This window comes from Miscanthus floridulus, chromosome 7 (genome assembly GCF_019320115.1).
Source record: "Miscanthus floridulus cultivar M001 chromosome 7, ASM1932011v1, whole genome shotgun sequence".
Taxonomy (NCBI): domain Eukaryota; kingdom Viridiplantae; phylum Streptophyta; class Magnoliopsida; order Poales; family Poaceae; genus Miscanthus; species Miscanthus floridulus.
The window spans coordinates 28,653,969-28,669,645 of record NC_089586.1 but is presented as its reverse complement, the minus strand read 5'-3'; the positions used below and the strand labels follow the sequence as shown (position 1 = coordinate 28,669,645).

General features: G+C 52.3%; 1 protein-coding gene across 1 annotated transcript; it reads left to right on the top strand.

Moving 5' to 3' along the window:
* Positions 1-5,732: 5,732 nt before the first annotated feature.
* Positions 5,733-11,510, top strand: LOC136466768 (glucomannan 4-beta-mannosyltransferase 1). The gene is made up of 9 exons (XM_066465270.1): positions 5,733-6,168; positions 6,399-6,497; positions 7,026-7,278; positions 9,714-9,824; positions 9,925-10,061; positions 10,232-10,345; positions 10,496-10,695; positions 10,806-11,003; positions 11,080-11,510. The coding sequence occupies exons 1-9, from the start codon at positions 5,890-5,892 to the stop codon at positions 11,240-11,242; spliced, it is 1,554 nt and encodes a 517-aa protein (XP_066321367.1). The 5' UTR covers positions 5,733-5,889; the 3' UTR covers positions 11,243-11,510.
* The last annotated feature ends 4,167 nt before the right edge of the window (positions 11,511-15,677 follow it).

Below are 15,677 nucleotides of genomic sequence, written 5' to 3'. Positions count from 1 at the left end.
CAGCCGACCTGTTGAGGAAAATGCTGGCACAGACTGCGAGAAACAAGGCCTCCGCAGGTGCACAATGAGCTGGTTCATATCTGGGCACAAAGCCCGAGCCCGTGAGCCCGGCACGGAGCCCACTATTTAGGCCCGGCCCTAGCCCGACCCGGCCCGAAGGTCAATGGGCCCGGGCTGGCACGGCACGGGGGTGCAGGCCGTGCTTGGGCCGCACCCTAGGCCCACAGGCCGGCACGGCACGGCCCGCAAGCAGGCAAGCAGGCCGGCGGCCGGCGGCCCAAGAACGCCCCCCTCCCCTCCTGGCCTCCTCCCCATATAACCGCGACCCCCCCCCGGCCGGCCCTAACCCCCACCCTAACCCTAACCCCATTCGCCTCCCAACCGCCGCCGCACTCGACACCCGCTCGGTCGCTCGTCGCTCTCGCTCGTCGCCACTCGCCTCCTCTCGTCGATCCATCTTCGCCGCCGGTGCGACCGTCGTCCTTGGATCCGGTGATATCGCCGCCGCTCCATCACCTCTCCCTGAGTTCCTTGCTCCCTCAGTCCCTCTCCGTCTTCCTTTTTACTCCTTCTCCTCTGTTTGTCGATGAACATGTGAGTCCGCCTCCCCGTCTCTCTTCCGCCGTCGCTCGCCGTCCTTCTTAATCCCGTCTTGCCCTTGTGTGGCCCTCGTCTTCTCCGGCGCCGGGCTCCGGTTGCGCAGGCAAGTCCATTCCCATTCGTAACCCTAACCCTAGCCCCTAGATCTATACGTTTCTCAGTGTTTTGATTCTGTTTTTGGGATCATTTTCTCATCCTTTTCTTCTTTTTCGTGTTCTTTTTCTTTGCAGGTCTGCTGCCGATGCCTTGTCGTCAACTAGCCTTGGCGTAGACGGACGACGGGCAATGGCACCGCGGCCAAGCCGTAGCCGCGCACCGTTGAGGATCGGTGCTGGAGTTCAGCCGTCCGTGGCCGAGGGCCCTGTGACTGGCGACGATGACTTGGTCGCAGCTGGGCTGTCCCCGGAGCACGACGACGACGGCCGTGACCCCTTTGCGGTGTTTGATGACGCCACCCGTGGGACACAGCCGGCGATCGACGTCGATGCCATCGATGCAGGGGCAATGGGGACAGGGATGGTGGACTACACCCACTCCAACAGCACTGGTGTTAATGGTAATGCTGATGGTAATAGTACTCGTACTCCTTCCTCTGGTGCTGATTCTGGACTTGGTAAGCGCAAGTCTAAGTGCTGGGGTGACTTTGAGGAGGTTTATGAGAAGATTAATGGTGTCGATGTGCGTGTTAGAGCTATATGTAAGATGTGTAGAACTGTGTTGAGTGCTAGATCTGCTGCTGGTACTGGTCACATTCTTAGGCACCAAAAATCTTGCAAACAGAAACTTGATAATGCTTCTAGGGTTCAGTCTCGACTAGCTTTTAATGCTGATGGGTCTTTGCATAATTGGAACTATGATCCTGCTGTTGCTAGAACTGAACTGTGTAGATTGATTGTTAGGCTTGATCTTCCTCTTGGTTTTGGTGACACTGATGCATTTGAGGAATATATTAAAAATTCTCATAACCCAAGATTTGTTAGATCATCTAGAAGAACCACCACTAGAGATCTGGATAAGTTATTTGCTGAACGTCGTGTTATGATTAGGAACTGTGTGCATGCTTCTGCATCTGTTGCTTTGACTTCTGACATATGGTCTGGTAATGCTAAAGAGGATTACATATCTGTTGTTGCTCACTATGTGAATGCTGATTGGGAATTGTAAAAGAAGATTGTTAGTCTTAGGTTGATTCAAGTTAAGCATTCTGGTGAAAACATGTTGAGATGCTGACCTTATTGAAGGACTGGGAGCTAGGAGAGAAGAGGGAACAACATGAAGCTGCTGATACCAAGGAAATTGAAGATGCATTCGAGAATCTGTTCCTGGATGAACCAGAAGGTGAAGATGATGCATCTGGTGGCTGAGAGTGGCATTGGTTGGCTGGGAGTGTTGGAGTACTTTTGTGTGAGTTGAGAGTGGATGTGTCCCTCACTCACTTGCTTAGTTTTCATTTGAACATTTGAACAATGGTCTGTAATAACTATGTAAGATTAAGACATTTGGAGCTGGTTGCACTCTTTTTTCCTGCTTAGGGTTTCTCACAAGGGTGAGTTTTACCTAGGTAGGTTTTTAATGAGGCAGCATTGCACAAAACAACTCTTTTTGATATTTAAATGGATTGAGATGTTTATTTGGAGGTGTTTTAGATTTAACGGGCTGTGAGCTGGCACGGCCTGTTATTTTTGCCGTGCCTCACGGGCCAGCATGGCACGAAAAATGGCCCACAGGCCCGTGTCTGGGCCGAAGGCCAGGCCCGCAGGCCGATGAGGCATGGCCCGCAGGGCACGGCGTGCCTCCTTGGCCCGATAGCCATCGTGCCGTGCCGGGCCGGGCCGGCCCGATGCCCAGGTATGGTTCGCTGGTTAGTTTGCTGTGAGAGAAAAATACCGTTGGCTGATTGATAAGCTCTGACTGAAACCAACAAGTTAACAGGCTGAATACCCGCCCGGTCAGTTCCTGAAGGTTTAACAAACAGCAAGTGACTTTACAGTGGTACTACAATTGGCATGGTAGCCAGTAACCACTTGCATCTTCTCCTGTGGATGTTACAGCCTCATGCTGAATCGGGAACAAAGCTTCATGCGCTCCTCTCCCTCCAATCAGTGTCTGGGACGCCTTTCCTGTTTCTACGGAACTGTTCGTTTGGCTGAAAAGTCACGTGTAAAAGTATCGTTCGCGCTGATTTATTGTAAGAAAAAAAACACTATTCGTTCGCTGAAATAGTACTACGCATAAGACCAGCAAACATGGCCTACAAATCAACAAGGGTCAATAATACTATGGGACATACTACCAATACTACTGGACGGCACACGGCAGTCATCTGATTTCTGAACAGCGGCGTACTGTGGTGGTTTCTCGCCACCTCCTTTTCCCTTCCCTTGACCAGTTGATTGCACCTTGTCCTGTCCTCTTCTGTTAGCGTAATCAGTGCCTCGCGAGGATCCAATCTCTCTCGGAAAAAAAAACAGTCCGTTAGCTGAACGTCCATGTCCTAAGGTGATAAGGTCATCGGACAAGTCCATCACTCTCAAGTTCACATGGTGCTCTAGCCCACTGCTGCCGATGGTACCATTGCATGCAGATGCAGGCTGGTTACGGCCCAAGTACTGACAGAGAAGTGGATGCAGTAAGATCTAAGACACCCCGTCCTCCCCTTCAAGTCTCCTCGCCCCCAGCGGATGCAATCTTGGATCCACGTACAAACCCGCGCGCCAAATCCAGGTATCATGGGACAGATTTGTAACGCGCGTCCTTGTCAAGTGCCGACCGACGCGCGCCCATCCGCCCGCGGACGCAGGCATGGATCCCGATCGCACGGCATGCACACATGGCTCGCTCGTTGACACCCCTTGGCTCATCTCTGCGTCCTGTAGCTTCTCTCACAGGCTCACTCCAGGGCTTGCAGGGGGGCGGGCCACTGTTTTCGTGCAAAGTCCCGTGATCCCCCTCCCTTGCAGTGATATAAAGGGAGAAGGAAATTACCAGACGCGAGGACTGGATAGGCCCGGCCCGGTCCATTTGGGGCCGCGCTGTACCCGGCCTCGATCTGTTACCCGGGTCAGGCCGGGCCGGCTCTGTTTTTTTTTTACCCGCGGGCGGCAACAGCGTCTGCGGCACATGTTTTATATGCCGATGCTGCGCCCGTGCTGCTGTGCCTCTTCGGTTTTCACGCAGTACTACCGTGCCGGCGTGAAACAGGAGAAGCGCGGGCGCCCGTTTCTCCAGTCTACCACGCCACGCCACCCTCCATTCGGCAACAGGCGCCGACGGCAGTGGTGGTGTTGGTGGTGGGGTCAGCGGCCGCCGATCTCAGTCTCGCGCTTTTCGGCACAAGCGGCGAGAGCCGCGAGGAGTGTGTTTTTTTTTTTTCTGAATAAAAATAGTGATTTGTCCGGGGGAGACGCCGGTTACGCTTGCGCGTGTTGTGGCGCGGCAAGAGGAGGGCCCGAAACCATGTGGATGTGGCCGCGCTGGGAGGAAACACGGCCCCAGTCTTAATGCCCTGTCTTGTGGATGCTGCGCGGTTTGTGCTTGCCCGTGGGAAAGCCGAACAAGCCCGGGCCCAAGTGGGTGTGGGGGCGCTCCGCTTTATTATTTCTTACTTTCTTTTCTGTGTGCGCTCAAGAGATCTAATAAAACGGGTCCGGCCATTTGCATGGCTAAAACCTAAACGCTAAACAATAAACACACTCGACAGGGAGGGGTTTTGCCGGTGTGATTTTCGGGCTGTGTGTTTTTGCCTGTGATTCAGGCAAATCATTTCTGCGAAAAATCGGGGAGAAAAGCTCTTCCACTGCGGCCACCTGCACATTACATAGGAACTTGACTCGCCTAATCACCTTTCTTTTTTAATCCTTGCTTTCGCCACCCTTTTGATTTCCTCTGCTGCCTAATTGAAGCCGATCCCAAGAACCCGAAAGTGCGCTCTGTCTGCTGCACCTGCGTTCTCTATCATCGCTCCACTCTCAAGTCTCAAGCGAGTAAAAACTGGTTCTCTTCCAACCAACCAACGAACCAGGCAGCCCATCTTGGGCTAGAAGGCAGGAACCGGCACAACCGACGCCCCATGACACGAGCCAGTGCTGCTTCCAGCCAGCAGTACAAGAACGAAGCCAGAAAAAAATTTAGGAAGAGTCCAACAAAAAAATAAAAACTTTTTTATTTTCTCTTAGTCTTAACCTTAATCTCTCCTACTTAGTATATATATACATAAAATTTTAAAGAAAGACTTAGAGGGCTTCACGTACCTAGGATCGGCCAGCCCCACCGCTGGCTCCGTCGCTGTACAACTGCTGTGCTGTGCAGCAAGCGTCACACCCTCTTCCAGCTCCAGCTAGCGGCGCCACCGACACCCCTTCCAGGGCCCATTTACCCCCGGTCGGCTCCATCCGTCCTCGCTTTTTACTGTTTTTAACCCCCCGCTCTGTCTGATCGTCCATGTTACGATTACCGTCGCCTTCTCATCACGCCAATCATGCTGCTGTTCTTCTTTCTTCTTTCCACAGCACGTCTGTGCAGGCGGACCTTGGATCCCAGATCACCTCTCGTTTATACTTTCACAGGTCAAACAGTGCAGCAGAGATGGTGCGTGACGTCACACGCCAGTAGAAAGAAAAATATTATTGTGCCGAGCTGGAGCAGCGCTAGCTAGCTGTCTTGGTGAGTGCAGTGAATATGCTCGATCACGATCGATGGGGTTCCTCGGTGCTGTGGTTTCCTAATAAAACTCTAATCGCTAGCTGTTGTGTGTTTTCCTCGCGGTAGACTCAGATCAATCAATGAAGGATGGCCAACGCTCCCGCCATTTTCTTTTCCACGACGCACCTGGATCTGCATCTTTGGCGCCAATTGCAACTGACACACACAGAGACACTTGCAATTTCCTCGAGTCCACGCTAAAATAATATTCGTACCAGCTCGCAGTAAAAATAAATAAAGAGAAAGATCTTCTGGAAATACTTATATGCTTTTTTTAGATTAAGAAGGGGGGAAAATAAGAATTATTATTAGGCTATTATTAGGGTGTACAGAAGAGTGCATGCATGTACAAAACCCTTTGGCTCCTGATGCCGCGCTGCGTCTAAGCACGTGGGTGGCCTCTATAAACCCCATTGGCTCCCCGCACTCTCACTCCAGCCCGCCCGCGCCCCAACACAGAGCCGAGCCCCGCACCCGCAGCCCGCAGGCAGCAGCCCCGGCCCCGGCAGATACCCAGGCAGGCAGTAAGAGCCAGCCACCACCCTGCCGCCGGCCACATTGCGCGCTGCTGCCTAGCTCTCCGAGGCGATGGACGCGGCGGCGGCGCTGCCGGAGGCGTGGTCGCAGGTGCGCGCGCCGGTGATCGTGCCGCTGCTGCGGCTGGCGGTGGCGGTCTGCCTCACCATGTCGGTGCTGCTGTTCCTGGAGCGGATGTACATGGCCGTCGTCATTTCCGGGGTGCGCCTCCTCCGGTTCCGCCCCGACCGCCGGTACCGCTGCGACCCTTTGCCGGAGGACGACCCGGAGCTCGGCTCCGCCGCGTTCCCCGTCGTGCTCGTCCAGATCCCCATGTTCAACGAGCGCGAGGTACGGACGGCCCACCGACCACCGCATTGCTAGCTTGCTGCGACCGTTTACTCGCTCGCTCCGCCGCATTGCGCGCGCGCGTCTCTGACTGACCGCCATTGCCGGCCGGCCAAGCGCTCGCTCGTCGCGTTTAACGGAGCGAGCGGTTAATTTGTTTCGAATAATCCGGGTTTTTTGGGTCATTAATCTGCTGCTGCTGCGGCGGTGACGGCGTGCGGTGCGTGCTGCAGGTGTACCAGCTGTCTATCGGCGCCGTGTGCGGGCTGTCGTGGCCGGCGGACCGGCTGGTGGTGCAGGTGCTCGACGACTCCACTGACGAAATGATTAAGGTATGTATCGGTTGCGCCAGAGATTTACTACTGCTAATCATTTACTACTATTAGCATTACCATCATCAGCAGCGTTATTCTTCTGCTGCCTGTCGGTGGGTGGCCATTGATATGGAGGGGGCGAGGGTCGAATAGGGATAGTAAAAAAAAAGGCCTGGTTCTGGCTTTTTTATTACTTTTTTTAGATTAGAGTTTCGGTTCCTCTGGCCTTTTACTTTTGTGTCCCCAGCCGAATTGAAGGTGGCCGCAACGCCCGGGCATCCTGCCAGGCCTGGCCCCGACCACCGCTTGTCCTCTTTACTCACGCTACAGGCCGCACCGCATCATGCTACGCTACGCCGCCGCATCATGCAAAAGCCGTGCCGAGAGTGTTGACCACCCTCCCTCACAACAGTCACATTGGATCCGGTTACCCTCTCCATTCTTTAGGCTTTACAAGAACAGAGGATGATGGGTTAATTGCGTGCGCCATACGTTGAATTCTGCAGCTAAAAAAACTACTAACTGGATGTGAATAACGTGACGCAGGAAATGGTGCGGCTGGAGTGCGAGCGGTGGGGTCGGAAGGGGATCAACATAACGTACCAGATCCGGGAGGACCGGAAGGGGTACAAGGCCGGCGCGCTGAGGGCGGGCATGAAGCACGCGTACGTGAGGGAGTGCGAGTACGTGGTGATCTTCGACGCCGACTTCCAGCCGGACCCGGACTTCCTCAAGCGCACCATCCCCTACCTCGTCCACAACCCGGAGATCGCCCTCGTCCAGGCGCGATGGAGATTCGGTCAGTCTTTACTCTCCTATTAGTTACTTTTATTTATCGACCTGCATTTTTGTTCATCATTACTACTCCCGGCCTACTAGCTAGTAGTGGTATTTACCGTGTTCTTTGTTGTCGGCGGTAAGCTAGTCAGGTATAGGCGCCTTGGCCTAGGAATTACTATGTTACGTTAAAAAAAATGCATGCTTGGGTTGCGTCTAGGTCAAGGTTAAGTGAATCACCATGCATCATTTCACTTGTCTTGTTAATTTTTAAGCTAAAACCGGGGGTGCGCAATTGACTTTTGCGCCCTAGGGCACGTGTCAAATGGCCTTGACTTTCGGGCCTAGCAAGTGGAGCAGTAGAGCCCCGAGCCGATGCTGGATTATTACGCAAGTCCCAGATCAGACGCCACCGCCACCGCCACCGCCACCGCCACCGCCACCGCCACCGACGGTCCTTGCAGTGCACCCGGCACCCAGATCGCATCTCAGCCGTCGGTGGTTGGTCAAGCCGCACCGCATGGGATCCCTGCCCCGGCCCTGCGTATGACAGTACAGTAGTCACATGTGCGCGTCACCGGGCGTGATCTCCTGCCGTTGGGATTCTACGGTCTTCCTCCGCCGGGACGGGACCGCGCGGCGGCTCCGGGCTCCGGCCGGGCCGGACCACCGTCCATCGTTCGTACGCGCGCCGCGCGGACCGTCGGTTTGCTCGCCACCGGCACAGCACGGCCGATCTCCGCAGATAGCGCGCCGGACTCCCGTTGTTGGGCCTGTTCGCTTGCTGCGGCTGATCTGTGTTGCTGCCCTGACCCCTCACGCCGTCGGTGATAATGCTGCAGCTACAGTTATTTGCTGCGCTGGCGATCCATCTCACTCTGCAGGGCGTTTACTATTGCGGCCTGTCAGGGGCTCAGGAGTAGCATATTCGCGCGTGCCGCGCAGAGGCAGAGGAGCTGAGGAGGTGGTGGTTATGGCGCAGATTCTTCACCGAACTGTGCCACGTGGGAGTCTGAGTGATGATGCATGCGTTGTTGCCCAGCCCAGAATCCCCCCAGACATTTGTCATTTGTGCGTGGAACATCTCCCCTACCCCAAAGGAGCACGGCAAAAAGGTCCAGTGAAGCTGCTTCACTCGCCCTGCTGACAGTGCCACAGTGCCACCCACTCCATCCGTCTCTCATGCTCTCAGCTCTCTACGCACACAACACAGAGGGACAGACGCATCTGGCATCTCTCTCTCTCTATCCCTGTATGGTTGTGTCAAGTCCCTATCCAGAACTACATGAACTGTGTGTACGTGTCCCGGCTCCAGCACCGCACGGCACTGACCAGCAGTAGGCCTAGGCTAGGCCGGCCCCGTCCGTCGCGGCCGGACAGGTTTTCTGCATCCATGTGGCGCGGTCCGGCGGAACATGACGGGCGGGGCCGGCTGGCCGTCGGTGATCCCGGGACGCGGGCGTGGGCGCGGGCGCGGGCGCGCATAAATTGACCGCGACCAGGACCCGCTGTCTCTGCTTTGCTGCAGTGCAGGCACGCCCCTGTGTGCGGTGTGCCCTACCCTTCTTGGGCCTCTCTCTGTCTCTCTCTCTCTCGATTCAGCATACTGCATACTCGAATAAAGAACACGGTTATCAAGCTGCCATTAGTATCGCTGCCCAGATGATAAGGAGACCCATCCAGATCCAGAGAAGCATGCTCAATTTTTAAAGGGAGCTGTTACTATTATAGTAGAATTTCCATTCATGGGCTATAATGTACGGTAAGGAGGAGTTCGTCTTGTCCTTGGTCCAAGGGAGCCTGCATGTAATCTGGACTCGGTAACCATGAACTGCCACGCAATCTTGACTCGGTTACGGTAACGGTGCAATACCACTATGTTTTTCTTCTCTTCTGGGTTCGATCTGTGATTGAGCCGGATTAGTGCCACTCCTTTTGTTAATCTCTTTTTGAAAAATTAGCAGAATCACTGCTATGTCATGTCATATAAGAGAGGAGCAAGCCGAGTTTACATCTATTTTTTAGCCTTTTCCTTTTGGTTGGAATTGCAACTTCTAGCCTGACCACAAGTATGAGCCAGTACGATTACTGGATTTCTTTCTAGCCTGACCACAAGGCACAAGCACATTGCTTGGTCTGCTGGTCCATTGGGTCGCGGACCAACCCAGAAGCAGAAGTGACAGAACAAAGTGAGCTGGGGAAAAAATCGGAGTACAAATGCACATGTCCCCACGGCAGTGCTGGCCCGATGCAGAAGTGACAGAACAAAGTGAACTGGGGAAAAGATGCATGACCCGAAGAGGTGTACAAATGCACATGTCCCCACGGCACAATTTTACTGTCACTTGGTTTCGTCATTATTTTGAGGATGACCATGAACCCACGGGGGCGAAGATGATGATGAGCAATTGATGGTCATATCTGATATTCCGTTTGCTGTCTCCTTGTGGTGATCAGTGAACGCGGACGAGTGCCTGATGACGAGGATGCAGGAGATGTCCCTGGACTACCACTTCACCGTGGAACAGGAAGTGAGCTCCTCCGTCTGCGCCTTCTTTGGGTTCAACGGTAAACCGAGCTCACAACCACTGCTCTCTCCATCCACTTCTAATCTGCGTACCACACTTTTGCATTTCGTTCATAGCATCTGATCAGTTTTGGCAACCAGGTACCGCCGGCGTGTGGCGCATCTCTGCTATAAACGAGGCCGGAGGGTGGAAGGACCGGACCACGGTGGAGGACATGGATCTTGCCATCCGGGCCAGCCTCAAGGGGTGGAAGTTTGTCTACCTCGGTGATGTTCAGGTACAGTTCATACCAATCATGGCATCCTACAATTTCAGATAGAATCCAATGCGCCTTTCTAGCATGGCTATCATTGAACTGAAGACATCTTCTTTTTGAGACAATAGTGAATTCATATTGCACAAAGTGGAAAGTGAGATTTACCCATGATGTGCCCAATTTGATTTCAGGTGAAAAGTGAGCTGCCGAGTACCTTCAAGGCTTTTCGGTTCCAGCAGCACAGGTGGTCGTGCGGCCCGGCAAACCTGTTCAGGAAAATGCTCATGGAGATTGTGACAAACAAGGTCTGTCCAAACACGAATTCTCAAGAATTTAAACTCTTTTTTTTGCGACTAAGAATTTAAACTCTCTAAGCACAATACATCTGATTGAATTTGGAAATTTAGGCCAAGTAAAACATGCTGCTAACTCCCATGCTATTGACTGTGATGCAGAAAGTGACGATCTGGAAGAAGATCCATGTCATCTACAACTTTTTCTTGATTCGCAAGATCATTGCACATATTATCACCTTTTCGTTCTACTGCCTCGTCATCCCAGCAACGATCTTTGTCCCCGAGGTCCGCATACCGAAGTGGGGCTGTGTCTACATTCCCTCAGCCATTACCCTTATGAACTCTGTTGGCACTCCCAGGTGAAAATCTTGTAGACAACCTCGCAAAGCCAATGAAGCATAGTCATCCATCAATGATTCTAGGTGATCAAACCACATAATTACCTAACCTGATGACATCAATTTTGCAGGTCATTTCACTTGCTTTTCTTCTGGGTCGCCTTTGAGAACGTCATGTCCCTGCACAGAACAAAAGCCACATTGATCGGCTTGTTAGAGGCTGGCAGGGCGAATGAATGGGTTGTGACAGCGAAGCTCGGCAGCGCTATGAAGATGAAAGCAGCTAATAAAGCGGGACTCAGGAAACAGTTCATGAGGATATGGGAGAGGTATGGAGCAATTAAATCTACTATTTCCCTGGTGTTCTCTTAAATCCTGAAACTAATTTCCAGTAACATAATTCAGGCTGCACGTTACGGAGCTTGGTGTGTCAGCCTTCCTCTTCTCCTGCGGATGGTATGATTTTGCGTATGGGAGGGACCATTTTTTCATCTACCTCTTCTTCCAGTCCGTAGCATTTTTCATTGTCGGTATCGGCTACGTCGGCACAATCGTCCCGCAGTCGTAACAGAAGCATGTTCAGATCATCCGCCTCTGGTTTTCGCATTGTCTTCAGCAAGTTTCGTAGTGGATAACCAGTTTGAAGTAAAGATCATGCGGTCCTCTCTTCCATCGTCTTTTTGGGGACCAAACCATGTAGCCTTGGGTTGCATGTGCAGTTCTACTGTAAAATAGGAAAGCAGTGTTGCAAGGTCACTGCAGGAAAATTTAGAGATTGGTGCCATATGGGGCAGGAAATGTCGTGGTGTTTTTGCTTATATATATTATAGCAACTATGTGCTGTGTTTTAAGGGGGTGCAGGATGGCTTCTTCCAATGTACTAGTAACATACAGAAAAACAGGTTCAGACATGTGTTGAGAAAAAAAAAAAAACAAGTGTTCAGCCTTCTCTTGTACGATGCTACATTTTACATGTTGGGTGGGTGTATTAGTATGAAGCAGTGGCCTCCATTGAGTCTCCTAGAGGCAGTATGAAGTGAAATAATCCCTCCCTTTTCGGAATGACAAGCGTAATTTAAATAGAAAATGCCATACAAAATAAATTTTGACAATTACAATATACTCCAACTTCTGTTCCAAATTGAATTTTGTTTTAGCTTTGAACTAAGTTAAGCTTCTCTAGTTTTGATAAGTTTATAGAAAAATACAGAAACATCTAAAACAACAAACTAGATTCATTAGATACACCATGAAATATATTTTAATACTGTATTTATTTGATGCCGTAGATGTTAATATATTTTTCTAGGAATTTGGTCAACGTTAGACAAGATTAACTTAGAACAAAACTATTATTATCATTTGCTAATAAATAATCAATATCACATTAGAAGCACTTTGAATACAAATCTATTTATGCAAGTTTATGTCTAAACGTATATAATTTGACGAGTTGTTAGTCAAAGTTTGTAAAATCTCACTCTTTCCTCTGAAAATAAGCCTATCATTATGGACATAGGGAATAGTTGTAACACCCCTGGTGTTATGAGCTTGCTTAGCACCGAGATTTAGGTCCAGAGGAATTAGTCAAACAAGTTTTCGGGATTTAAAAATTTATAACGCACGTGAAATGATAAGCGAATCCTATGTGACTCACTTTTATGGTTGATAAAAATCAAAATAAATAGTGTTAACTAGTGCTCTTGGGAGCTCAAAAATCAAATTTGACGTTAAGATAAGTTCTTTTTCATTAAGTTGGCAAACACTTGAACTCTTGTTAAAATACCATTTTTGACGAATTATATTGAGCAAAATAGTAAAATGGTGCTTAAATATTTTGCTCCTATGGGTTAGTATAAGGTATGGACTATTGCATGAAGTATTTGTTGGTTGAAGTTAACAAGGTTTAGGCCTATTAAAAATTACGACAAAAAAGTTAATGGTTACTTAGCCCCAACTGAAATCCTTAACTTTTCTAAGTATGGAAGGATAGTAGACAATGTCATTTTGGCATTTAAATTCTAACTAAAATGTTTAAACACTAGCAATATGTTTTGGTATTGTTGATTGCATCAAAGTGAGTACTTGAGCATGGCATAGGTAGTTGTTGTGTTGGGTATCACTTTGCTCTCGTAAAATTTTCCAAACTTCGTTGGAACGCGCGGTAAACCATATGTTGGCGCTCTGACCGTGAACCGACGTTTAGAGTGATGAACTCATATTGGCACCCCTCTATCTCCCTCTCTGGTTGCTCTCTGGTCATGACGATTGCTTCGCTAGCTAGTTGGTAGTGTTGACCTTAGGTTCATAGAATTGGTTGAGCCTTCGTCGAATCAGCGAGCAATTTTTGTCCTGCTTTAAAAAGCGCGCGTGGCATCGTTCCTAGTTTCTTGACCTGAGGCCGCGGTCACCACGCGTGCGAGTGTGTTGCCGGTGATGAGCTTGGGCCGTGGCCGGGTGGTTGCCGTTGGCCAGTCCGCATTTCGTTGTCGCGTGTCGCTTGGTGCCGCGCAATGCCTTCGCCTCGCCATGGCCGAGCCCTGCGGGTCAGCCCTAGTGATCGGCGGCTGTGCGCCAGGCTAGGCTTGGCCGCCACCGCCCCGCGTCGTGTGCACATATTGCCAAGTCGCGCACAGGACTACACTCTGCCTTCCCTATCACCTTGCCTTGCCCTGTAGCGCGCGTTCATAGCCGCTTACTTCACCTACCCCGCTCCTGCTCATGCCGCCTCCTACCGCATCGCGACGCCACGTTGCTGCGTACACATGGCCGCACAGGCGCCCCCAAGGGCTCCACCCGAGCATTAACCACACAACCCTTGCCCTCGCTCATGAGGTTGTGTCCTCAGGCTGCCATGCCTTGTCGGGTATTGGCCGGGTCACCTCCGCCGGGGCTACTCCCTACGACATGGCAGTGGTAGTGCGCCACTCTCCTCTTCCCTTCATAATCACCAACTCGAGCCCTCCCAGTCCAATTCCTCGCACTAGTGGGTAGCTTAGCAAGTTAGCTAGGTGTTGCATTCTCATTGAGCCCAGCCTTGGTTTGTCAGTGGTCAATTTCGGTTTCTCCTCACCACCGGTCATGTGCGCCGCCATGACCAGAGGGTTGGGGGTAAGGCCCGTAGGAGTGGTAATAGTTTAATTGGTCGTAACCCTGAACTCACCTTGACTCCCTCTATCTAGTGCTCACACTATTTTGGCTAGGGAACTTGCCGAAGTCGTGGTGATGCATGGGTGTCCGTCCTAGGGCACCGCCGTCCTGGTGGCTCGCACGTGGCTAGACTGTCGTAACGCTCCCCTGCTTCAACCGTCAGTAGGGGGTACACCACGATGAGCCACTGATGCTTATCCACCACTTCTACTCTGCCAAGCGTACGTAGGTTTGTCGAAATAGGCACGCCACCGCCGCGGATAGCTGCTCGCCGCTTTAGCTCGTGACAGTGCTGTCGGGTACCATAAAACGGGGTACCCCAAGCATACACCAAAAGAGGCACTAAAATCCCATCAACGACAGAGTTAGAGGGTAAGCCATGGGCTCATAACCAGCCCCGTCCGAGCCCACCCGGCTCTCCGCATCGCCTCAGGCCTCCCACGAGAGGTCTCGGCATCCTGACGCAATTTCTGTCTCGCGCGAGGCCTCTCATGGAAGGCCTCGGCAAGGAGCCCAATCTCCGTCTCGCGCGAGGCCTCATTCTCCGTATCGCTCGAGGCCGGCTTGCCCATAGCCCGTCGCCCCTGCCTCGACCGATCTTTCCGACAGCACGTCATGTCCCATTAATGCGTCAACCACTCCCGCAATCTCAGCCAGGCGATGGCTCGACACCGCGGAATGGCCAACGGGACGTGAGGTCGCATCAGCGCCATACCAGCTGAGACAGGGCACGGCAGGGATTACCGGCCACTGTATTCTAACGCTGTGCCCATGATCAGTGCCCACACTACACTGTGCCCCACGATCCCCACCTCGAAAACAACATGACATGGGTAGCCTGGCCTGGGCCATCACCGCCTCCGAACCAGCACACCAGATCAACCGCTCTCTCCGGGCCTCGGCACTATGCACCAGGGTCTCGGCTATCTCGGGATTCGTGTCCGCCGAGACCCCCCACTGCGGTGTAGCCTCAGCACCGACCGAGCCTCGGCCTTGCGCACAGTCAGTCCACAGTGACTCGTACGCTGACCGCCGCACCCGCTTCGAGGCAGCCCTGGAGCTCCCATGACGCACAGGATTGGATGTGACCAGCACGCCGCCCCAGTGCTCTAAGGGCGGACCACTCCGACGACTACGCCGCCATAGGAACAGGCCATAGGGCTCGGACACGCCGCCTCTGTTCGCACGGCACCGTATAGTAAGGCATATGTACTACCCTTGTCCTCCCTTCGAACTATAAAAGGAAAGGACTTGGGCTATTTCTAGGGGAGGACTCATGAAGAACAAGGCCGAGTAACACACACTTCCCAGCCGCCTGAGAGCAACGTCTCAAGCAGCCCGCACCATACCTCACCGAGACCTAGGACTAGCTCTCTCTCTCACCCAGCTTGTAACCCCCTACTATAAGCACTTTGGTGCAAGGAATACAAGATTGATCTCTCAGACTAGACATAGGGCACCGATTGCCTAAACCAGTATAAACCTTGTGTCTCTTTGTATCACCATCTAGAATCGGGAACATGCAGGATAAATTCACTAGTTGGTTGAGGACCCCCCGGTCCAAAACACCGACAGTTGGCGCGCTAGGTAGGGGAATCTACATGTCAGCTTCATCATCCCAACAGGTTCTGGATGGCAGACCCCGTACGACCGCTGCGTCTCGGCACGGTGGTGTGGTTTGGGAGCCTAGAGTTCATGTCTCTAGGGCACGAGTACGCCATGGTACTTCTCACACCCCGAGCCCCACCTGCCGATGACGACGTCACGCATCGGTAGCCTAGGTGCAGGCGGCGCTCGGGCGGCCGTTCTCACCGCGCTCGCCAGGCACGACGTGAGCAAGATCATCCCGATGC

Coding starts and splice junctions, on each gene's coding strand:
- LOC136466768 (XM_066465270.1), top strand. CDS start 5,890: ATGGACGCGGCGGCGGCGCTGCCGGAGGCGTGGTCGCAGGTGCGCGCG. Junction 7,279..9,713: donor CCAGGCGCGATGGAGATTCG/GTCAGTCTTTAC, acceptor TGTGGTGATCAG/TGAACGCGGACGAGTGCCTG. Junction 10,346..10,495: donor TGGAGATTGTGACAAACAAG/GTCTGTCCAAAC, acceptor ACTGTGATGCAG/AAAGTGACGATCTGGAAGAA.